The 24576-nt window shown below is 48.1% G+C and overlaps 3 protein-coding genes across 9 annotated transcripts in view; 2 read left to right on the top strand and 1 right to left on the bottom strand.

Moving 5' to 3' along the window:
* The window catches only part of sav1 (salvador family WW domain containing protein 1), a 7587-nt gene extending 6502 nt beyond the window's left edge, over window positions 1–1085 (top strand). The window contains 2 exon segments of the mRNA XM_084482647.1: window positions 629–670; window positions 672–1085. Of these exon segments, the coding sequence (XP_084338773.1) occupies window positions 629–670; window positions 672–930 (301 nt within the window). The 3' untranslated portion in view covers window positions 931–1085.
* Window positions 1086–5250: 4165 nt separating this feature from the next.
* Window positions 5251–13730, bottom strand: atl1 (atlastin GTPase 1; the record flags this gene model as incomplete). The annotated part of the gene is given in 15 exon segments (XM_084482137.1): window positions 5251–5376; window positions 5816–5830; window positions 6194–6502; window positions 6504–6626; window positions 7150–7221; window positions 7340–7396; window positions 7626–7753; window positions 8185–8323; window positions 8533–8625; window positions 8729–8785; window positions 9031–9081; window positions 9287–9391; window positions 9985–10119; window positions 10332–10582; window positions 13694–13730. Coding segments are annotated over 15 exon segments (1698 nt in total).
* A 484-nt stretch (window positions 13731–14214) lies between these two features.
* map4k5 (mitogen-activated protein kinase kinase kinase kinase 5) overlaps window positions 14215–24576 on the top strand; it is a 43850-nt gene continuing 33488 nt past the window's right edge. For all 7 annotated transcript variants that reach the window (XM_084481743.1, XM_084481741.1, XM_084481742.1 and 4 more), the window contains exons 1-4: window positions 14215–14245; window positions 14436–14733; window positions 15254–15504; window positions 18228–18285. In XM_084481743.1, coding sequence (XP_084337869.1) covers window positions 15397–15504; window positions 18228–18285 — 166 coding nt within the window. In that variant the 5' untranslated portion in view covers window positions 14215–14245; window positions 14436–14733; window positions 15254–15396. The remainder of the gene's footprint in view (window positions 14246–14435; window positions 14734–15253; window positions 15505–18227; window positions 18286–24576) is intronic.

The raw sequence follows: 24576 nt of genomic DNA, 5'->3' as shown, positions 1-24576 counted from the left end.
GCACCGGCCGAGCTCCCGGACTCCCCGCCCCGAGGAGGCTCTTCTTTCTGTCTTCAGTCGCCTGTGCCCGGGCCGCGTAAATGTTGAACTAGTGGTGATGTCCGATCCAACCATTTCTTCCTCAACTCTTCTTCTTGGCCAAGAGATTAAACGTTGATTTGTTATAGCCTAATAATACTAATTCACCAACTGCCTCACCAACCGTCAGTCGGTGAGGCTTTTCTGATTCGATCGTATATATGCGTCTATTTCCTTTAATTTGCTAATGCAGGCAATCGAGGTAGAAGAACATTTTCACGTTCAGAATGCATGTGCAACTCCGAGTGACCTATCGTATTTCAAAAGGATCGAAGTACTAAACGGTTTCTCGGAGGAATGAGACCCTTTAAGGCCCCTTACTGAAGGGATTGAACCCAGAACCGTCTGGCTGGGACCAACCGCCATCAGGGGTCCATGGGTCTACAAAGCCTGCATGTCTTCTGGCTTCTGGCTAGTAGGCCTGCCTCTCCACTCCGTCTCACTGCCCATTCACATCATTTGTTTGGGCTCGTCTGGAACCCTCTGCTTCTGGTTCCCCTCTGTGCATGAACGCTGAACGTTGTTGGCACTTCGAGTGGCCACTGGTTAGAAAGCGCCACATAAACGCCGTCCATTTTCTCTCAATAAAAGTTTGCACCGATTGACCATGTGGCCCCCGACCCCCGGCCCCTCAGGTACGACCACATCCTGAAGTGGGAGCTGTTCCAGCTGGGCGACCTGGACACCTACCAGGGCATGCTGAAGCTGCTCTTCATGAAGGAGCTGGAGCACATCGTCAAGAGCTACGAGGCGTACCGCCAGGCGCTGCTCTCTGAGGCCGACGCCCGCAAGCAGCAGCAGCAGTGGTACGCCCAGCACGCCGCCAACCAGGCCTTCATGGGGAACATGTGACCGGGGGCGCCCCCCCCCCCCCCCCCAGTGTGTGTGTGTGTGTGTGTGTGTGTGTGTGTGTGTGTGTGTGTGTGTGTGTGTGTGTGTGTGTGTGTGTGTGTGTGTGTGTGTGTGTGGGTGTGTGTGTGTGTGTGTGTGTGTGTGTGTGGATACACCCTTTTGAAGCAGCTGTGGTGTGTGGGGGAGTTGATGGGGAGTGGTCTGTGGGGTTTCTTCGGACATTGTGATTGGCTCCTGGTTGGCTTCTTCTACCAAACACATCTGTGCCTTGGCCTGGTCCAATTATATCAGCGGCTGAGCAGAGAGAGAGAGACAAACAAGCTCTCTCTCTCTCTCTCTCTCTCTCTCTCTCTCTCTCTCTCTCTCTCTCTCTCTCTCTCTCTCTCTCTCTCTCTCTCTCTCTCTCTCTCTCTCTCTCTCTCTCTCTCTCTCTCTCTCTCTCTCTCTCTCTCTCTCTCTCTCTCTCTCTCTGCAACATTGGAAAAATGACAACACAAAGACCGTGCCAAGAAGAGGGGAGGAATACGAGCTGCGTCTTAAGAAGAGACGGCGGACAGACGGAGGACTCTTTGTTCCTTCCTAAAAAAATACTGTGGGATGGCTATTGCGATTAGCCGAGAGCTGTGCCACAGTGACTTCTCATTGGTTGGGTCGACCCCCTGCTCTTTTGAATTGTTTTCCTTCAGGAGAGAGAGAGAGAGAGAGGCAGCTTCATTACATTAAACGTCTATGATCATCGCTAATTAACGAATATTATTTTACTGTACATTCATTGTATATTGTAAGCCTCCATAAACTGAAATGAAAATGATCGGTGCACGGCACAGCGAGAATGCTAATTTTTCTTATGTTTTGTTATTATGGCTATATCCTTTATAATACAATCTGCCAAAAGCTTCACACATATTAAGTTTTGATATGAAACACTGTGTTTTGTTGAGAGACGCTGCTGTTGAGGGAGGAATGCCCTCGGCATCGCTGTAACATCAGGAATATTAATCTAATGTGTATAAAATAAAACAGATAAGCTAAGCCTGCCCTCGTGTGTGTGTGTGTGTGTGTGTGTGTGTGTGTGTGTGTGTGTGTGTGTGTGTGTGTGTGTGTGTGTGTGTGTGTGTGTGTGTGTGTGTGTGTGTGTGTGTGTGTGTGTGTGTGTGTGTTGTGTGTGTGTGTTCTCTCCGAACCGGTTTACTGTGAGCACTTTCGATCATCTCTATAAATGTATTTGCCTTAAATTGCTTAATCGACTATTGAACCGAATTACTAGTCTTATATATTTTCTTTATTGATAAATTCATCAAGGAGTCGACTACTTTGTTAATACCTTTTAAGTCAAGAATAACCCAATCATTTACTGTACAAAACTATGGCTGGGTTTAATGTTGAAAGTAAAAAGGAGGACTGGATGGAGAATCCCACCACAGGGAGAGCCTCAGACCGGAATGGGCCCTGAATCTGGGGCCTTAATCAAGGGGCCCTGAATCAAGGGGCCCTTGATTCTGGAGCCCTGAATCGAGGGGGCCCTGAATCCAATCCAGTTCTTTTGCGTTTCTATGCCAACCTCTTTCCCATTGGTTCCTTCCGGATCCGGACACGAGCATACATTCTGCTGTCAACAAAAGTATAGAGAGTTTTCCGTTGGTACGGTCAACTCTCCCCCTCGCCCTCGTTCAACTAAACATAGTCAATGTTGTCCTGCACACAATACACAGCAGCACACACAAAAACAACGCACACATCAGCCGTAACTGAGGCGTACAATAATAATAAACCACTCCATTTGCTTTGCTTTTTTCCTATTTATTTGGTCCAGCTTTATTGATCAAATCTCGGTGACGTTCGGCGACGCGTGTCCAGAGAAACAGTCTGGAACGGGTTGCTCAAGAGCCCCTGGAGTTGAACCCCAGACTGTGTTGTGTGTGTGTGTGTGTGTGTGTGTGTGTGTGTGTGTGTGTGTGTGTGTGTGTGTGTGTGTGTGTGGTGTGTGTGTGTGTGTGTGTGTGTGTGTGTGTGTGTGTGTGTGATGGACCGAGGGGCCGGGGGGACCTTTTGGACACTTTTTACACTCCTCCTCAGTCCCCCCCCCAAGTTGTCCAGAAAACGGTGGGTTCTGTTTAACGGTTTTAAAACGTACGGCGTCTCCCCTCAAAGCACACAAGATCTGTTATTATCACGATGAATTTAGTTAGTAAAACACTACGACTTTGATATAATACCCATCTGTGTGTACATAGACCGTGTGTGTGTGTGTTGTGTGTGTGTGTGTGGAGACAGACAATCGGCGTGTCGACTCCAGTGAGCTCGTGGTAGGACTCTGGAGCGGCGGGGCAATGTTAGTTTATCGATACACTGTGGAAGACTGGAGAGACAGCGCGTCGTGCTGTAGTCAACTAGGACCTGCTGTGGTAGAGAGACCATCAGTACAGAGAGAGTGTGTGTGTGTGTTTGTGTGTGTGTTGCAAGCGTTTCAGTGAGCCTGTGATTCCCGATGAGCTCGGAGCTAAAGTCACAAACCAAAAGATGGTTCCAGAAGCGCTGGACAGAATCAGGTCCACTCAACTTCAGCGTGTCAAACACAGATCAGCAGAGCAGCTTACTGATACACTGATGATGAATCTATAAGTTAATCATTGATTACTTTATTATTTAATCACTGAGTCTATAAAATGTCATGAATACTAGCAAATGCTCATCAACATTTAACCCGAGCCCAAAAGGATATTTAAAATGTTCTCTCAATTGTTTGCTTGCTTTGTACAATCTGAACCCAAGTAAAGCAGACAATTATTTGCACTTCTGATGCTTTAAGCAGCAAATATTTGTATTTTAATAATTGATAAATTATTTTAAAAGCTTGAGCCCAATTAATGATCAAAAGTATAATCAAAGGATTTCTTGTCAATTGAATAATTATTGGACAACCCCTTACTTGACTAATCGCTTATTTAACTAATCACTTAATCGAAGTATCACTCGTTGATCGCTATTCAACTAATCGCCTCAGCACTAAACACAAGCAAGCTTTTTTTAACACATCAGCTTCGGAAACATCCCTGCTCAATCCCGTTGCTCTCCACAGGTAAGAAATAAACGTTAAACACAGTCTGAGAGAAAGAACAGCGCCCTCTGGTGGCCAAAGAACCGCTACATTCCACACATTTTCTCTGGAACATTCAACGAGGAGGGGGGCGGGGGGGAACGAAAACAAAGGACTTCACCCACTGCTACAAAACAATTGAACCAAACATTTTTTTTTCCTGCAAATGGCCACACATAGGCTACTGTATATAAAGGATCAGCGTTCTTTGTCGACTAGAGTGTGATGACAACAGAGAGCTAGCACACTGATGTAGCGTATAACAGCCTTGTAGACCATTAAACAGTTGGTTAGTTGACCCCTTCCTTCCACCAGTCAGATCTCTTACTTCAAGTTACATGCAAACACAAATCTGTTCCCTGATGATGGAGTACACACTGTTAAAAACGTAACACTAAGACTGGCATGCCTGTACCAGCATTCGGTAACATCCGTTGTGAAATGACAATTCCAGTTTCTATCTTCGTATGACTTCAGTGGAACCAAAATGCATTCTATTAATAAAACCCCAGCACATTTACCATCTACAGATTTAGCAGAGTATACCCAATAGTAGGTTTACAATGACAAACATCAATCTCCCATCATGCTGATGGTGTGTATGTGTGTGTGTGTGTGTGTGTGTGTGTGTGTGTGCGTGCGTGTGGTTCCAGACCTAACATACGGTACATATTTTGGCATAGATAGTGACTTCATATCCTCTTTACACAACACTAAACTCGGAATACGACGGATCGGCTATTATTCAAAAGACCTTCCAATAAATATGGCAAAATAAATAGACAGAAAAAAACACAGCAATGTATGAAATGTGAAGCAGGCAGCTGATTGGCTAAGCCAGGTGTCCCATGTGGAGCGTTCACCTGGGCAGGTGCTCATGTTTCTACAGGTGTATCAAAAGTCAACGTGAAACACATCTTACACTGGACAACCGTTGTTTGGTGGAAACGACGAATAAGATGGCCCCTAGATGGTTAGTTGGGAGTGGGGGGGACTTCACTGTAGCCTGTGTGCATATGTGTGTGTGTGTGTGTGTGTGTGTGTATGATTTGTACAAAGTCTGAATAGAGTGAATTCATTGGTGGACCGTACCGCCAATCGACACAAGTCTCCTGCCAATCTTCCCTCCTCTTCTCACTTCCTGTTCGGAAACGGCCGCCGACAGGAAGTGGCAGCTGGGGAGGGGGGGGGGGGCGGGGTCAGGGGGTCCCCGGCGCGGCCCATCAGTCTCTCTTGCGGTCCTGGTGGGGGGGGTCGGTGGGCTGCTGCTCCGCCCCCTTGGCGCCCGGGAAGGCGTGGTGGTAGAGGTGTCTGTGGTTCGCTGCGACGTTGTAGAGCTTGTAGAGGGCCTGAGGACCAGAGAGAGGACAGGCGGGGGGGGGGTCAGGGACCAGGGGGGGCGTGCGGACCCCTTTAGTAGGCCCAGAGCACAGAGTAGTGCAGGGAGACACACCCACAACCTTTACTGAGTACTGGTCCTAGTGGCTGCCTGTCTTTCGCCTAGATCTTGATTGGCAAGTTCCTATCCTATCGAGTGTCGGATCAGGTAGGGGCGGGTCTTAAAAGGTGGGGATGACTTCGGAGTGTTTTACCAACAGCTTAGATCCACCTCTCCTAGGTGGAGAGCTGTCCTTCCCTCTCTGAGAGCTAAGGGTGTCTAAAGCTCTTTGAGATGGTATTTGTGGTACAAAAATGTGATCAAATAAAGTAAAGTAAAGTCGATTTCATGAGCTAAGATAGAAAGATGATACAGTACGTAGATTTATATTCAAAAGAAGAAGGGCTTACCTCATTCGTGCTGCCCTGGAGAAAACAGAAAGAGAACAACAAAGTATTAGATTACATACTTCAGTTATAGGATCACATCAAATCAGAGCATCATTTGATATCAGCTGAATGGTAGTGCCATCTAGCGGTCGATTAAGTTGGAACGATATCTGTGTTGGGTTTTATATTTTGGCCAAAGAACCAATACTTATCTGTTCTCTGAACATCCTTACTGTACCGACAGCGAAATATTGTTTCTCTTTAATATAAATCTGTCGATAAAAGCGTCTGCTAAATGCCCTAAATGTAAATGTAAATCTAAATGTCTTCCCTCCGTTCATCCCCCCCCCAATAACCCAAACACAAGGTCGGTCTCGGGGGGGTTGGGGGGGCCCTCACCTGATCCCAGAGGGCCCCGGCCACCTGGTCGATGACGGCCCCCAGCTCGCGGTACTCCCCGGAGTAGCGGATGTACGCCCAGGTGCAGAGCGTGATGAGCGCCAGCCCCAGCACCGTGTTGCACACGCTGGCGATGACGTCCACGCCCACGAAGCCCGTCACGCCGGCCGCCACGTACATGACGAAGATGACCACAAAGAGGGTGGCGGGCGTGCGGGCGGCGTGGAAGATGTTCTTGGAGTCGTTGTGCTTGATGTACTGGACGAACACCTCGTCCACCTCCGTCTCCAGCTGCAGCAGGTAGCGCCGGGCTGAACTCCTCGCCGCCCATCTTCTTCACGCCGCGGAACACCTGCAGCGCCTCCTCGCGGATCACGCCGTGCCGCGCCTGCAGCTCGGCGGGCGCCAGGAAGGGCCGGTCGCCGCCGCACACCTGGAAGGGGGGTCAGGTGTGGTCAGGGGGGTCAGGGTGGTGGTGTGGGTAAGGGGGGTGGGGGCGTGGATCAGGTGGGTGGGGTTGTGGGTCAGGTGGGGGGGGGGGGGGGGGGGGCGTGGGTCAGGTGGGTGGGTTAGGTGGGTGGGGGCGTGGGTCAGGGGGTCAGGTGGGTCAGGTCGGTGGGGGCGTGGGTCAGGTGGGTGGGGCCGTGGGTTAGGTGGGTCAGGTGGTTTCGCAGCGGAGGCGATGAAGCAGGAGCGATTTTGCAGAAGGGCGAGAAAGACACGAGATTGAGCAGGCAGGGAACAAACCATATCTAGCGGTTACATCATCGGGTCTGAGTGGGCGGGGCTTAACATTGCCACTATGACTAATCAAAAGTCCACGAGAAACCCCGCCGCATCTCTCTGGTCAGTTAGATATAGATTTAGGTTACCGTGGCGCTAGGAAATGCAACCGCAACGCCGGTTTGGATCCGACATTAAACACGAAACTAAATAAGGAGGATAGAAGTGCCCACCTCCTCCATCTTCTTGTTGTAGAGGTCCTTGGCCGCAGCGACGGCTGCTAGGTTGTTCGCCTCGGCAGTGGCCTAGTAACACAGGGGGGGGAGGAGTTAGAGAGGAGTTAGCTCATCACATGATCAATGAGAAGGAGCGTGTCGCTGTACGGACGGCGTGGCCGGCGGTGAAGGCCGTGTGTACAGGTACCTGCAGCATGGACTTGGGGTGGGGTAGCTCCTCTCCCTGGTAGATCTTAATGTAGGCCTGAGGTGGAGAAGAAAACGTGTTACTGTGTCTGTGTTCTATTAACTGAACACCACAGCTCCTAGCCGTCCCTTATGGTCTCCCTTACGAGTTCCCCTCAAGGTTTCCTCCCCCTGGGTTTGACAGATAAAACCCTAACCCAATTAGACGTGATTGTAAGTCGTTTTAGATAAAAGCGTCTGCTCAATGCCTTGCTAAACGTCCATGTAAGTTACATCAGGGTCAGCACCTTGAAATACTCCAGCAGGCCTCGGCAGGTGATCCGGCTGCCGTTGATCTCCTTCACGTCCAGGTTGGCCGGGCTCAGCAGCCAGGGGACCAGCACCTCCAGGTTATCGATGAAGTCCTTGTCGATCTCTAGGGGAGGAGACGGGGGAACAGAGTCGTGTCTGAGAGCGCCTGTTCGGACCGCTGACATATTGGCACACTGCGGCTGTGACACTTCATTCTGTTACACTTCATTCAATCTTTCCACTTGGTTCAAATGCCATCCCCTCAGTTGAACTGTTTTGTTTACCTGTTCAACCTGACTACTCGTGTTCCCCATACCCGAGTACAGATACGGGCCAAGGAGAAAGAAGGAGGTGGAGGCATCTCAACAACGTCCACAGGTAAGGGTCAGGGTCAGGACGGGATGGAGGATAAAAAGATGATTTTCGAAAAATCAAATCTTTCAAGAGGCAGTCACTGACAGCGTCACTACTCCTACGTCAGTGAAACGTCCCTGACTGAGGTGTCTGGTGGTTTGGAGCCGCTGGTGATGTAGGAGAGACATGCAGCCGTCCTACCTTTGATCCGGCCGTCGAAGTTGGGGTTGGTGGCCACCTTGAGGCCGGGGTGGGGCATCAGGTAGCAGGAGATGTTGGTAAAGCAGGAGTGGATGTGCTTCCTCACGTTCTGCAGCTCCTCGTGCTGGTTCTCAGAGATCTGGAGCGCACCCAGACCACAAGGTTCATGTGTTATTGTGTCATGTATTGGATCTGGTCCTTTTTAAAGTCAAATTGTGTGTCAATGTGTCAATTCGCAAAGATCCGATTTATAACGTAAGATCTTGTCTCAAGTATATCTTTCTCAAAACAAAATGTCGGTTTTCGAGGGGAGCGGATGGAAAACGGTAACCATGGCGATGTGTGTACCTTGAGCCTCTTCTCCAGGAAGGTCATCCCTCCTTCCTGTCCGTAGGGGAACTCGTACGGGAAGCTCCAGTCCCGCACCAGGAATCTCAGCGACTGGAACACAGGATTCCCAGAGGTCAGAGGTGAGAGGGGAGTCACAAAAACCAGGGAGCAGGAATAAGGAAGCAGCGGTTTGTAGGGTGGAGGGCTGGTCTACCTGGAAGGGCTTCAGGCAGGTCTCCTCCATGGCCAGTCGGCCGTACTCCGTGAACAGCTGGCATAATAGATCACACCCACAAGGTTATTATTGTTTATTTATTTTTTCGAAATCGGTCTTCCCATGATCATGATCCATTAAACCCCAAAAATGTAATTCATGCTTAATTCCACACCAGACTTCATGATCCATGAGACAAACGATGACATTCTAGCATGTATCGTGTGAATCAAACATTTAAACATCATTTAGATGTCTTGGTAAAAACGGGTGATAATTGAACCGCTAATGTGTTTATATACCTGTAGATGCTGCAGATCATCCTCCTGGACGTTCTGAGAGATATTATAGACCTAAAGAGAGAGAAACAAGTTGCACCTTCTGACATATTTCAATATGGGTTGACACAAGAAACAAACATGAATCTAAAGACAATATTTGAAACTTTTGGACTAAATTGCTCCAAATCTTGCCATTCCATTTATAAGTTGCACCATCATAATTTAAAAGCCTGTATTCCTATTGGTCTATGGTTTCTATAGTGACCCCGGAGTGTACCTGCATGGAGCTGATCATGGTGCTGAGAGCGAACACCGTGGCAGAGTCTCTGAGGGTGGACTGGCTGTCGAAGGTTCCCTGGGTGTCCATCAGCAACACCGCCACCTGCAGGCGAGGCGTGTCATTTAGAATAGATGATGCGTTCATTACTCATGTTGATTCATGCTAATTAATGTAAATTCATGTTGATTATCACACGTTTGGTGCTAGCTGCTGTCACCAAGTTCGGTACTAATTGCGCTTCAAAAGGAGGAAAATTGGAAATTAGAGAGAGGGAGAGACAAAGAAATTGAGATAGTTTTGGCAATATTTTGTGTGTGTGTGTGTGTGTGTGTGTGTGTGTGTGTGTGTGTGTCTATTGATTTACATAATTATATGGGCAGAGGGAATACCTGTGAGAAAGTAGAGTAGCTAATCCATATTGCATGATTAAACAGGGGTATGAATCACAGGGGAATAGAGGTTGTTGTTTCATGATATAATATGATGACACTGAGCCAGTTAGTGGACGGTACGTTAGAAGAGGTGCTGGAAAGTTCCAGTCCGGTCCTGCAAGTATGAAAACCCATGCCACGTTTCCCGCTCCATGCAGGCAGAGAGCCAGGCGGACATTCACACCGTCCCCCACAGGTTGAGCCAAAAGCCCACGGTTTCCTGAAATACACGGAGTGGACTCTGCACGTCCTACTGGACCGTACCTTGTGTCCGTCCGGCTTGTCCACCAGGAACACCTCGCTCCAGATCTGGATGCCGGTGGTCTCCCGCTCCGACCCCCCCCTCCAGGTGAATCCAGTGAGGGGCTCCTCCGCCTCGCCCAGCCAATCCACAGCAGCCTGGACACCACATCAAACCAAATCATCACATCGCTTGTTGCCATGGAAACACTGGGGTGGAATATAAGGGGGGGGGGGTTCTGTCTGTTGTACTGTACTTCACTCTGTGCTCACTGTACAAACTGAATGTTACCAACTTTATTAATACATAACAACGACATTATTATAACCTGGCGGTGCGAGCCAGAGGGGGTCAGGTGGTCTGGACTCACGTGGTTGTACATGTAGCGCAGCATGAAGTCCATGAGGAAGGACTTCCCCTTCCGGAAGGCTCCGGCCACGGACACGGCCACCACGTCCCGGTCCCTCACGTCCTCCGCCAGCAGGATGCGGCTCAGGGCGGCCTCGTCCAGCTCGAAGGTGTGGTCGTCCTTGACGACCAGCACCTGGACGGGCCGCGCCCTCCCGTCGGGCTCCTCCTCCTCCGAGCTCCAGTCGTACACGTTTTTGTCGCTGAGGGACCCTGGAGACCAAGTGGAGGGGGTTTTGAAGTACCCTATTATAGAGCTCTTCAGGGTTCAGGGGAGCTCTACAGGGTGTCTTAGATCTGGTACCTTATGAGGAGCTCTAAGATACCCTGTATCTTAGAGCTCCTCATGGTTTAGGGGCGCTCTACATGGTACCTTAGGGCTATACAGGGTACATTAGAGCTCTACAGCTACCTTAGAGCTCTACAGGTACCTTAGATTGCTACAGGGTACCTTCCATCTACAGGGTACCTAATGGCGCATTTCCACCGGAGGGTGCGGGTCGGTTCAGTCTGCAAAGGTGCGGCACGGGTCACGTTTCCACTGCCAAAAGTGGGCGTGACCCGGACTGAGCTGTATTGAGCCGTACTCGTCTCACAGTACTACTCCGTTGAGGTACTGAGACACCTGAAAGGGTCCCAGCAAGTTTGACCTACACACTCCGTCCGTTGTCCCGCAAAAGTTTGCCGTCCTTCTTGGACGTCCTACATTGTTGCTTGCTCTTTGTTCATTGTGCGCCTTCTTCTTTTTCCTTGGATTTATTAGCAGGCTACACTGTGTCGGGCTGCCATGAGATCACGATGCTTACGTAGCTGCCGTGGCTATCGCCGTCCGGCTTACACCCCGCCCTACCATAAGGGTACTGGCGACGGTGGAAACGTGCGCCGTAACTGAGCTGGGCTATACCGCACCCTCACTACTGGGCTGAGGCGTGCTGGGTCCGAAGCGTACCCGCCGGTGGAAATGCGCCATTCGATCTCTAGAGGATACCTGAGAGCTCTACAGGGTATCTTAGATCTACAGGGTGCCTTAGAGCTCTACAGGGATAAGGAGAGCTCTACAGGGTGCCTTAGATCTACAGGGTACCTTAGATCTACAGGGTACCTTAGAACTCTATTAGAGCTCTACAAGGTACATCACAACTCTCCAACTCCCGTTAGAACGCGACAGGTTCCAGAGCTCTACTGGATACATTAGAACCAAACAGCTTCTGTTAGAAATCTACAGAGCACATCAGACCTCTATTAGAGATCTAAAGAGGCGTTTTACCCTCATAAGGTACATTAGAACTATTAGAGCTCTGCAGGGGGCATTAGAACTATATAGGGTACATTTGAACTCTATATAATCTATGGGGTATGTTAAAACTTTACATTACAACTCTACAGGAGACATTAGAACTCTAGCACAATATAACTACATGGTACGTAATAACTATCAGAACTCTGGGGGTATAACAGGGTATAACTCTACAGTAAAACTCAAGAATTATATTGGAGCTCTACAGTGGAACTCTACAGGGTACATTGTTCCACATAGTTAATAGGAGCTCTAAAGGACTCATCTAGAGCATGGGAGCACTTCAGGGCCGGATGAACGAGGTGTGGTTGGGATCTTCTTCTGATGTTTTTAACAGCCATATGAGATGTCAGAAGCAATTCATTGATTAAATCTATGGAAATGCATTTAGCAAAGTGTTCGTTTTTTTCCCAAATGCTCCTCTAATATCCCAGCTGAGCGTTTCCACTCCTCACACCCGGGGTGGGGGAGCGGTGAGTGATAGGATGAACTGACTACTTTGCAGTGATTCAATGGGACGGTTCAACCCTTCTGAGGGTGTGATGGTCCTCTCCTCCCGCTCATCCTATTTGAGAACATCTTGGAGACGGAGTGTCCATTACGGACACTTCCTACTCATCTTACATCAGCGGCCTGGGAGCAGGAGGGCTGAGCGGTGATCCACGCTAGGCTATGATCCATGCTAGGCTATAAGGCCATCTGTTCACAGACAGGGCAACATGGGCATGTGTGCTGCTGCTTCCGAGCAGTGACTCAGTTGGTTTTCTGTCTCTACAAACGTTCCATGTAGTAGAGTGGGTGGGGGAGCAATTATTTTCCCCATAAGCACAGCAGAGGAAATAACCATACTTGTCTTGAATTATAGCGTTAAAGCTGTGGTTATCAGTCATCATCCCTGACATTACGGGGTTAAGGGCGATAGGCTCGGGATTACATCAACGGCCCGCGGTCAAATACGGGGGAGATGGTCGTTTATGATGCTGGCAAAAAAAAAAAACGTGGCCACAGCAGGCAGACACATAACATGGGGATTCATGCACAGATTCGGAGGTGCACCCAAATTAAGCTAATTATTCCATTCCTGCACCGATGCTGCTTTGCCATGGTATTGACTGGATCACCTCACGACTCGTTATACTACGGCCTCACCCTAGATAACCTGATCACAACACGCCCAATACACGCACACACGCACGCACGCACGCACGCACACACGCACACACACACACACACACACACACACACACACACACACACACACACACACACAAAATATTGACGCTTCCCAGGACATCTAGGCTTATGGGACAGCGGTCCGGTCTACAGTTACCGGGTCAGGACCGTCATGGTACTCTCGTAGCCCCCATCTAGATACCCTGGGACCGGGCCTGTGTGTCTTTTATAGTGGCTGCTCGTCTTGAGGTGGAGACATTGATAACGAGAGCCGCTGTGGAGGGGTTATGAAAGGCGACGCGGCCATCGTGTTGATGATGGCAATGGCTAGCAATCGTCTTGGCCCACTGTTTAAATGTTATGATGATTGAAGGCTACATCTTCCACTCATCCTCTCCTACGTCTTCGGCTGCCTGTTTAACGAACACAGATGTAGCTGTTCCTCTAGGCCCGCTGGGCCGAGAAGCAGGACAGATAAGATTACACACCGTTTTTACAAGATGTAGGCCTACCTGTATTTTTTTTCTACTGAATATCAAATTATTAGAATTGACGGTTATGATTGTGTTTGTCATCTCTGATTACGATGGCCTAGTATGTGTTAATGCACGGCATGACAGGTAGCATATAGATCCGCGTATTGTCAGATAAAAACACGTCTCTCCCCTTATAATAAACGGCGTTTAAATGTAACACCCTTAAGCACCAGAGTGGAATAACTGACGACCGTTCGCTCTTTCGGACCCTTTTACACCTGATTTGCTGCATCGCTTACATTCTTGCCTCACCAGGGATGAAAATTGTATGCGCCGTGAAAAATAGAACAAACAGGTAATATAAAATGCGGTACATACACTCACCCCAGCTGTCTCTGTTTTTATTTCTGGCCATGGCGTTGTCCTTAATCCTGCTCGTAATAATAAACGACCCTAAACGCTGGTCATTGGAATAGGGTGGGGAGGATACTTCATAGACACCAGAGTGATGCCCTTATCAAAGGAGGACGGTGGCGGCTCTTAACGGGCGGGCTGCGATGCGTACATCGCCCGCCAGGGGGCGATGGTGTCTGTTGTTTTCGTCAGATGTACGTATAGAAATACAGTCTAGTTTCAACCATAAACTATACAACGTTATCACAAGCTTATCAGCAAAGATTTTTCTATAGTGTGTATTTTCTGACTGTTGCAAAAACATACTTATCATTGTTTTCTATGATGCATTGTCTTGCCTTGAATTACATCATTAACCTGCACCAAGCATTCGCTCATTTCCATCACTAGGTGGCGACACTTTCAGATAATTCGGAGAGAAATCTCGAAATTACGAGCCAATAAAGATCAGCGACCCACACTTTCTTCTTTTGGGGTGCACTGTGAATATGGAAAATAAAACACTCGTGTACACATGTAAGGGTTTGTTGTGCTTTTGATACAAGAACAAGAATAATTTACGTACTTTTATTAAAACCTATTGTTATGACACACTGTACTTTAAACCAAAAAAAAAGTAATTGTTTAACTGCTTAACTTTCACGCTATTTTATATTATTGCAAGCAGAGCCATTGTCACAGAACAAAACGTTTTGTTCCGCCCCAGGATCCACACAGTCCCCTGAACGTGAATCCTGTCAGCGGGAGGAGACTGCATGTCCCCGGCCTGACGCGGGGATCCTGCGGCTCAGCGGCGGCGTCTGTCGCTGCGGATTAACGAGCGGAGACGGAGAGAGTGGACGGCAGCAGCCGACACAAGTTTGCAGTTTCTCCCCCGAGAACAAAGGGACACATTCGGTCCGGATAACTTGCTGTTCGACGCGTTAACAACCCGGTCTCACCCCAGTTTGGAAACTTATTCGACATGCGGGACTTATTCTGCCGTCGTACGAGCGGTACAGACGGTAGGTTTTTTTTTTACTTCAACTTGTTAGCCCCAGTTAGCTACGAAGCTAACGCCAGATCCTCAGCGGTAGCTGCCTAGCCTAGCCTAGCCTAGCCGCTAAGTCCCTACCCCAGCTTGTTAAGACCTGGCTCGGACTACTTACTGGCGCTGTCTGTCCTGCATTACGACTGCTGCTACTGTTATGTCCGTGGCAATTGTAACTGTGAGTTGTTCCGAAGAGCCAGTATAAAGTATCGGTATTATGCATCATCGTACGATAAATACAATACATACTATTTATATAAAAATTAAACTAGCTGAGGGATGTATCGCTTTGTGGCTGACCACATACACTACGAAGTATTGTATCTCCGAAATAGTCGGACCCTGCCTATGGAGATACTTTCCTGCGGTTGTCAAGGGCTGTTTATATTCATAAACCACAGGGGATCCGTCTGTATTACGATTTATTCTGATCGATGACTTAACCAGAGATTTGGGTCACTTTCTGAAAACTTTTTTCTGCATGTCATTTCCAGGACATGGAGCGGTGTGATGCTGTGTGAACCGACGCACGAATCAAAGTTCCCCTCCTGACTTTAATGAAATAGACGTCGTCCTAATCGGTGTCGCCAACTCAATGTGAAGCATCGTCCGAGCAGACGAGCATTCTCTCGCTATCATGGAGGTGTCTCCTCGGCCCAGCGGGGAGATCCAGAGACGGAACCCGCAGAACGACTTCGAGCTGATCCAGAGGGTTGGAAGTGGGACTTATGGGGACGTGTACAAGGTACGACTGTGGACCGAGTGACACCCCCTGTTATCATGAGTGGCGTCGTTGTTATTCATGTGAAGATGTGTACCACCCGAGTGCATGGCCGGGTTGATGGGTAACATTCTCAGTCCACCCCTGAGCGAAGGGCTTACTTAAAGGGCTCCAATTAGCGAACAACATGTTATTTGCAGTGAAGAACGGAAACTTTAACCTCTTAAACCTAAACTTTAAGCATCATTGCTGACAATTTTGCATAGTTTTGGCAAAAAAGAAAAAGATCTGCGGTGTCACACAAGAATGTTTTTATCGTTTCATAGGCAGTTGATATGATTAAATATGTGTATGGTGATACTCTGACATGCCTGTTGCTGGCCCTCGACTCACAAAGCCTTCAGCACCCCCCCATTCCCCACCCCCTAGACAAGCCAATGGTGGAATGCAGTGCCTGGTATTCTCCGAGAGCACACACACTCTCACACACGCACATACACCCACACACACGGGGGCCGCAGCCCGTTGAAACCCGAGCAGGCCCCTGTCTAAACACGCGCTGGGCCCTGGGTGTGTTCCCGGCCTGAATGACAGCGGAAATACTCTAAATGGGAAAAGTCCTGCTTTCTCTCTCTCCCTGTATTTGTTCTGCTTCACACATTGGAAACCTCATAGCGGAGGGTTTGTCTACGTTAGGATCAGGGCAGTGGCTGGTTATGATTATGATGGGGTAATGACGGTGTGTTGATTTGAATGACCGCGTGGGAGAAGGTTATCAATGTGTGCCTTTATTGCGTGTGATAACTCAGGCTAATGGTCATTACTTGGAGTTGCAGGTAGGAGCTGTCTCAATGCTGGGTGGTGACTACGGATGGTGAATGGACTGCATTTATACAGCGCTTTTCTAAGCAGTGGCCACCCTATGTGCGTTAAAATTTGGGGCTCCCTTTCACCCATTCGAACACACATTCGTTCACCCATGCCTACACCGACGACGGTGTCAACCATGCAGTACAAAAGCCAGTCAGGGGTTGGGTCTTAAGGAACTGGGCATCGAACCAGTAACCAGATGACCCGCTCAGCTTCCTGAGCTACTGCAGCTCCACATAATTGTACAGCTTGTAACTTGGCAACCACTGCAAATACTTTACCAATGTGAACGCAATGAATGATGGATAACAAAATAATTTTGGGTCTGAAGTGTGACCCTGCATTTAATCAGCATAATTGTCTCGATTGGAGATTGTGTCTTGGCCGGTGACGCAAACCTCTTTAATTGATATTGACAGCACATCGCGTGGCACAGATTGACTATTGGCCGTTATTTACCCTGGCGTTGTGAAACGCTCTAAGCAGCTACTGGCTGCCTTCCTAATACGGGATCCTGCAAATACCTGGAACCGACGAAAGAGCAAAACAGTTTTCCCGTCCTGGAAAACACGTCCTGTAGACTGCATGGAAAGGATCAAACATCCAGAGAATAATCACGTTAGAAGCAGGGTAGGCGGCTGCCAGAGTGTTTGACGCCCAGCCAGAAGGTTGTGGGTTCAAACCTCGATGTCTGTTGTCCAACCTGTAGGCATCCTGGTGCAAGAGGTCCACCCCCAACACTCGCCTCCAGCAACGACACCTCGGAAATTAATATATTGTTAGAAAATATGGCTGAAGTATTTGAATTGAACTGCATTATTAAGCAGCCAGTGTTTATTTGTGCACAATAAATGACTTGAGCAAGTAATCCATTAGGAAATTTGGATATATATTTATATTCTGTCGATCCACTCATTGCTTATTTGACTAATCGTTGCAGTCCTACATACTACCTTCATCCAAACACATAGTGGGCATTACGAAACCAGCTCATATGCTCTCAGCCGTGATCACCTGGAGAAAGGATTCCTCCCAGAGTTCTGGGTTCAGAGGACAGGCTGTGGTTTCCATAGTGAGGATCTGCAGCCCAGAGACATCAGCCACATGACCGGCAACACCTTCCAGCAGAGCTGGAAAAACGGCTTCTCCGCACCTGTGTTGATGTCTCCGTCACAGACGATGTTGTGAGGTGACGGTGCGGATTTGTGTGTGTGTGTGTGCGCAGGTATCGCATGCCACATTGCAAGCAGTGGAACGTTAATGAGCGTGTTCTATAGAAAGCGGGTGTTTTTGTCTTCTCGCAGCACATACGTCGGACTCAGACATGTTTATACCTATTTAAAATCGTGTTTGGCCGCTTTCTTTGTCCTGTGAGGTATTTCTGAATTTATGAGTGTCCTGGGCTCCTGTATGTGTGGGAACTGCAGATGTACAGACACGGGTCACGACTGCATAACCATTCACTGCTCCGCCGTCACCCCTTGAATGTTTTGTTAAAGTCCTTAACGGTGGTCAAGAAGGTTTGATTTCCCGGACACGACATTCTCTCATACGCATAGTCGCTACTCTTATTAAGGGTTTCATATCCACAGTCATCAGCCTTGGCTGGATAAGATGTATTATAGGGTAGACTATAATAAATATTACTCATACATGTAGTCTAACATAACCACTCTAAGTATCTCTATCTTAACTGTAATGAAGCAGGGCTCTTGTGGTCCTTGCGGATCAGGCCTGTAGCTGGTGTCACAACAGTGCATCGTGTTACATTACAGTTCAGGTTTATCTGATGATCGTTCATGTACCCTAAGCTAGTCCCACTGTAACATGGGTTTAGTCTTTCGTCAGTCACTGATGATGGCCGTTTTGTTTTTCAGGCACGAAACATCAAAACGGGAGAGCTGGCTGCCGTGAAGATTATAAAACTGGAACCAGGTAAGTGTTCTCATCCTCCTTGTTTTTGGTTTTCCAAATGTCTTTGGTTTTCCAAATGTCCATTGGTGTTGGGATTGACAGGTCAACAACAGACAATGATAAACGACTAAAGTAAATATGTTTGTGCAATTTCTGGAGCGTAATTATTAAATGCAAACAAGTAGTAGTAGGTAGGGGTGTGAGCGTTCACCGCTCTGTAGTAGTGTAATGGTAGTGGTGTTGTGACTGTTCACCGCTCTGTAGTAGTGTAATGGTAGTGGTGTTGTGACTGTTCACCACTCTGTAGTAGTGTAATGGTAGTGGTGTTGTGACTGTTCACCACTCTGTAGTAGTGTAATGGTAGTGGTGTGACTGTTTACCACTCTGTAGTAGTGTAATGCAGTGGCGGCTGCTGGTCTTTCAAAGAGGGGAAGCTCATTTTCGGCCTACAACATATACATTGTGTGTGTGTGTGTGTGTGTGTGTGTGTGTGTGTGTGTGTGTGTGTGTGTGTGTGTGTGTGTGTGTGTGTGTGTGTGTGTGTGTGTGTGTGTGTGTGTGTGTGTGTGTGTGTGTGTGTGTGTATATGTATGTATATATATATATATTATGCTCTGTTCCTTTTCAAGGAAATGCTCTGTCAAACCAACTAGCTGTCTTTTCCACTGACTTGACCAGTGTCCTCTCAATGGCCAGCAGAGCTAGGCTGCTTAAACGGCCTTGGCCCATTGTGTTACGGGTGTAGGACTTGAGCCGCTTTAAACAGGAGAAGCTCCTTTCTACACCTGCAGATGTACCTCCAATTGTTTCCACTAATGAGAACAGTTTGTAAAGCTGAGGCATTGCACTGTCCAACTCCATGTCTATAAGGAACACCAAGAAATCACACAGCTTTCCCTTGACACCCTGCAAGTCCTGATCTGAATACAGGACTTGAAGTTCAGACCTCAGGCTCCCTGAATCAAAGTGATGGCCAACTACCAAAACGATATTCAACTTGAACAATGGAATGTGGGAATTATGTTAAACTGAAGCAAGGAATTGTGTGAATATGTGTATGAAATGTACGATGAAAATTGTCAAGCAATTTCGCCAAGCAAATATCAAGAAATAGGTTGCAGTTCGTCTTTCAACTCGCTTACAAAATCTGCGATGGGACTGAGGAATGAAGACCGCTCCGGCGGCTTTTTATAGTTCAAAATCGCTGTCAATCAAATGGCAACTCAGTCTTTCGCAGACCCTCCAATCATCACGCAGAAGCCCAGCGTCCAGGCCAGCCCACTCCTCCATTCACCCGAGACGCTGAGCGTCCGTGGGAGGGACATAATCGCAGCATTATGACTAAAAAAAAGCTGTTCTATGCAGCCCCATTGAAGTGGATGGACGCTGAGCTTCAACAGGCAAACGCGCTGTGACGCTACTGTAATGTATGAGAAGGAAATCGAGTCAGTCGACCTGCGATAAGCGGCTGATTCTGAACAAACTCGTCTTCGAGATGGACGTGTTCTAACGCATTTTTAGTCAATGAAATGTTAACACAACAGTATATATTTGACCATTTAATTTTTGAAATTTTAGGGGAAGCTGAGCTTCCCTTGCAGTCTTAGAGAAATCGCCACTGGTGTAATGGTAGTGGTGTTGTGACTGTTCACCACTCTGTAGTAGTGTAATGGTAGTGGTGTTGTGACTGTTCACCACTCTGTAGTAGTGTAATGGTAGTGGTGTGACTGTTCACCACGCTGTTGTATTGTAATGTTGATGTTGTTGATGGTAGTAAGGGTGGTGGGTATTGTAGCTATAGTGCTGGTGATGCTAGTAACGTGGTGATGGTGACCCAGTGACGGAGCTACGGTTGGCCAGATTAGAGGGATTACGGGTGGGTTTGGGCCCCAGGCCTCCAGACAAAGCCTGGAGGATTATCAGACATTAAACTGGGAGATTTTCCCTCCTCCAGTGTGTCTCTGTCGCCCTCGGCCTCATCATCCACATGAGGAGGATGATACTGGTGGAGGAGAAAGGGGGTGCTAAGTAGAATGGCATCAGCTTACATCAGACTACTCAGATCTTAACGACCTGTCCACTTATCTGGACATGGAGATGATCACTCACCTGCCACATTGAGATGCTGCAGTGACACTTCTCTCCATCAGAGCTTTCGAGCTTCGAGATGAGAATTCTTTATTGATCTTCAAGGGGAAGCCTGGGTGTCACATTTGTACTATAGGAAAAATATACAAATCATCCTGTAAGATATGTGTATACTAACTGTATAATAACTACACACCACATTCACAAATAGATTCAATACATTAAAGTAACAAATGTACAATATGTACACATGATTATAGACGGTTATCCCCACCACCACACACACATCCACAGATGTATGTAATACGTTAAAGTAACATTCAGTGCAATATATATTGGTGAACCACACACAATAATCACAAACGAAAGCCAACGGTGTGACAACAACAGGCTGTGTCTCGGTGCGTCCAGGATGTGGTCTCCCTGCAAGGCGGAGAGCTTCAGGAGCTGATGTGTTGTTTATGTGCACGAGTCACAGAAGATCATCCAGATTAGCCACAGGTCGGAGCGAAGATCGGAGAGGGACAGAGGGACAGGTTTTATAACCTCCCCACGATAAGGGGAGGTTGGCGGTAGACGCCGCAGAGATAACACACACACACACACACACAGACACACACACACACACACACACACACACACACACACACACACACACCAGACACTTATCGCTTTCAGAAGCCCACGGTGGCTGTTGGGACCGTCTCCTACAGCAGGTGAATGTTGTCAGACTACAGATCTTTGTGTTAGACCGGGCCAAACGGACCGACCATTTTAAGCACCTTGGGTAGAAATGCATTTATAAAAATCAATGCTTTTTGAATATTGAATATGAATTAATATTCATATTATAATTATTATTGTCATCATCGTTACAAATCGACTTGCTCTCGAGAGGCCCATCCCAGTGCATCCTGTTTGAACAGGAATGCCACCTCCCAGCATGCTTTGCTCAGCTGCCATCATTGCAGTAAACACCTTAGGGTGGATCCAGGGACCGAACAGGTTGGACCAGGAGGAGTGTCGTTGACACAAACGAGGCACCACTGAGTACCAGGGAAAGGTTGAAGTGGGGACCTGTGAACTCCTCATTTAGACCAGCGTTTAGTTCCTTCTCCCATGTGTGGCATGGATGCCAAATTCCTAAGTGAATTATGAAAGCTGTGGGGCTATCTGATGAAGGCTGCCAAACGCCAGTGATTGGTTCACCAGGGCAAACGGGCGGGCCTGTCGAACAGCCGATTACATCCCATTGGTGTTTGTGGTTAGCCATGATGACTCAGCAGATCTGCTCACACCTACCTGTCCTTTATGCCACTGAAACGACATAAAGGTGAATCATACATTCAGTGAAAGGTGAAACATGCCCTAGGCCGTGAAGCCTCCCAACATTGTTCTAATGGCGTGCTTTTGCAATGTAACCATTCGGATTTGTAAGAGGTGTTTTGCTGAAGTATCATTGACACATAAACAGGAACTCCTGGCCCCTTGATAGCTTGCGCTGTAGCTTATAAAGAATACAAGGCCTCTTGTAACATGTGCGAGCCATTAAGTGATCACAGGCATCAGCTTAGGGAACACGCTGGCGGCCCCGGGGGGGGAGTAGCTGTGCTGCCTGATCACTGCCAGGCGTTGGACTGACGGTAAGGCGGTTATAAAAACCAACAAAAGGCCTTGCCGAGCAGGCTTCTGGATTCCAACGCAGCACACCTCGGTTCCCACCGCCGTACGCTCCAGACGGCATCCTTCACGCACCAGCTGTCGCCTGGTTTCAACGGACGGGCGACTACAGCCTCCTGTTAAGGCTTGGTTATGGTTCCATGTTGACGCAGTCGCTTCAACGCAGTCGCGAAGCTGTTTTGGTTCTGCGTCGATTTTAGTTAGCGGACCAATCACAGCCCTTGCTGCTGGGAGGCACACATCAGGCCCTTGAGGTGGACTCAAGGAAGGTGCGCAAGGACGTAATGGGTCCGTAATCCCCTTTGCGTTGCGTCAACGTGGAACCATAACTAAGTGTTTCAGCACCACACAACGGCAAACGCGTTGTTCCCACTGCTGGGAGGTGACACAGCGGACGGGAAGTGATCAGTCTCGTAGGAAACGGTTCATGGGCGCAGGTGTATACAGAAGGGCAGCAAGGGGTGTTCGGATCCTCATCACATCCAGCAGATGTTTCTCTCAAGCATCGAAACTCAAACCACTAGAGCTGTATGATTAACATTGACCTGGTGTTGCATGGTTACTATACTTGACCCTCGCCCTGTAAAAATGTGAACCGTAACTTTTATTGGTTAAGGTCTTGTGTAGCACAGTGACGTGCTTTGAGGGGCCAACGTGAACTGAGACTGTGCATCATTAGTATATCATCACACCTTCCACCGTAAAGCCTATGAAAGCCATGAAATACAGCAAAACATCCACAGTGCAACACCTAACCACAAGATGGCTGGCCTGTGCATGTGTTCTCTTCAACAGGATGTGGGTTGTCTGGTCTCCTCAACTCAACTTTCTAGAGCTTCCTGCATCTAGGACTTTTCTTATTCTCTAGGTGCAATAAAAAAAAAGATCGTTAATAGATATAGTGGCTAATAGGTCATTAATAGAGCTACAGATGCTAATAGGTCGTTAATAGAGATGTATAGAGATGTAGATGTTGATAGATGGTTAATAGAGATGTAGATGTTGCAAGATCATAAAGGGTTTGGAAAGCTTAACGAACGTTAGGCAGGAGCGATGTTTGTCTGGATGTTAACTCGCATGTTTCCCATGTTTCAGAGAGGAGAAGGGTATACAACCATAACGTACACTGTTATTGTTCAGAGGCGACTTACACAGGAAGACAGTGCAGCAGAACTGAAACTATAGATAACCATTCATGTAGGCTTTTACTCAGAATTGTTTGGTAGAAACCAGTGGTCATGGCCATTTGGTTTGATGGAATCCTGGCTAGCTGAACAGGTAGAGCTAGCATCAACACGCACCTGGTTAGCCCCTGGTTAGCCCCAACCCAGTAGGTTAGTCCGTCTAGCTGAACAAGTAGAGCTAGTATTTACACGGCTGTGGTTAGCCTCATCCCAGTAGGTTTGATTCCCACTGTGGCCACCCATACGAGAAGAAAGTATACAACCGCAGCACTGTAAGACGGTTTGGACGTCGACCAAACAACACACTTCAAACACTATGTCCAGGTCTGATTATATCCATTGATAATGGGCTGTTGCAGCAAACAAATTGCTCCTACGGGGGATAAATCAAGTTGTATCTAATCTAATCGGACTGTACCGTTTGATTCCCATAATGGTAATCAAACGATGATTAAATGATAGTATTATCATTTTCTTTGGTCATTTCCTCATAAACTACCACCCATTTGAGCATGGCTACGAACCGCCATCTCTCCTCTTCCCCGGTCCAAAGGGTAATTCAGTTTGCTGGTGTTCAGTGGAGTGGTGCTGAACGGTGCAGTGTACTGGGACCGGTCATAACTCGTACCAGAGGCGCTAATCTCTCTGGAGCCGGTTCTTTCCGGATTACAAAAGCCATCCAGATGTGTGCGGATTACAGGCCTCCCGAAAACATCGCAATTAAATGCATTCAAGTGAGACATGAATGTATTCTGATTACAGACCTACCCTGCTAACGCACTGCATGAGCCTTTTGCAAACCCCATGTTCCACTCAGACCAACTAAATCTGATGGTACAATGGGCCTTATTCACCTAGCAGCCACTGGATGCCGGATTACGCATTCAGTTCCCCCCACCCGGCTAGCCGTTTGAACCGAGATGGCCACTCGGTGAATTACTCCCATTGAGCCCATTTGCAGCTCAGACTAGCTGTGGTGACCACACTTAATGCCCAGCGGTTCTGCAGAGTTCATAACCACGTGACCTGAGACATGATGATCCTGTTGAGGTCTAGTGTGTGTGTGTGTGTGTGTGTGTGTGTGTGTGTGTGTGTGTGTGTGTGTGTGTGTGTGTGTGTGTGTGTGTGTGTGTGTGTGTGTGTGTGTGTGCGCGTGTGCGCGTGCGTGCGTGCGTGCGTGCGTTCGTTCGTTCGTTCAGAGATGACCGCCGGAGCAGAAGGGATTGATTCACGATTCAGTCCCAATGACGACCCGTTGGGTGACGTTCAGAATATTAACGCAGGTCTATAGCCCCGACAGCACCCAGCCCCGGCAGCGTCTCTTAAGGCACGATTACCTCCATAGCCCTGATGTCATCCA

Source organism: Micromesistius poutassou (genome assembly GCF_964030765.1).
Source record: "Micromesistius poutassou genome assembly, chromosome: 17".
Classification (NCBI taxonomy): domain Eukaryota; kingdom Metazoa; phylum Chordata; class Actinopteri; order Gadiformes; family Gadidae; genus Micromesistius; species Micromesistius poutassou.
This window is presented reverse-complemented; position numbering and strand designations above follow the sequence as displayed.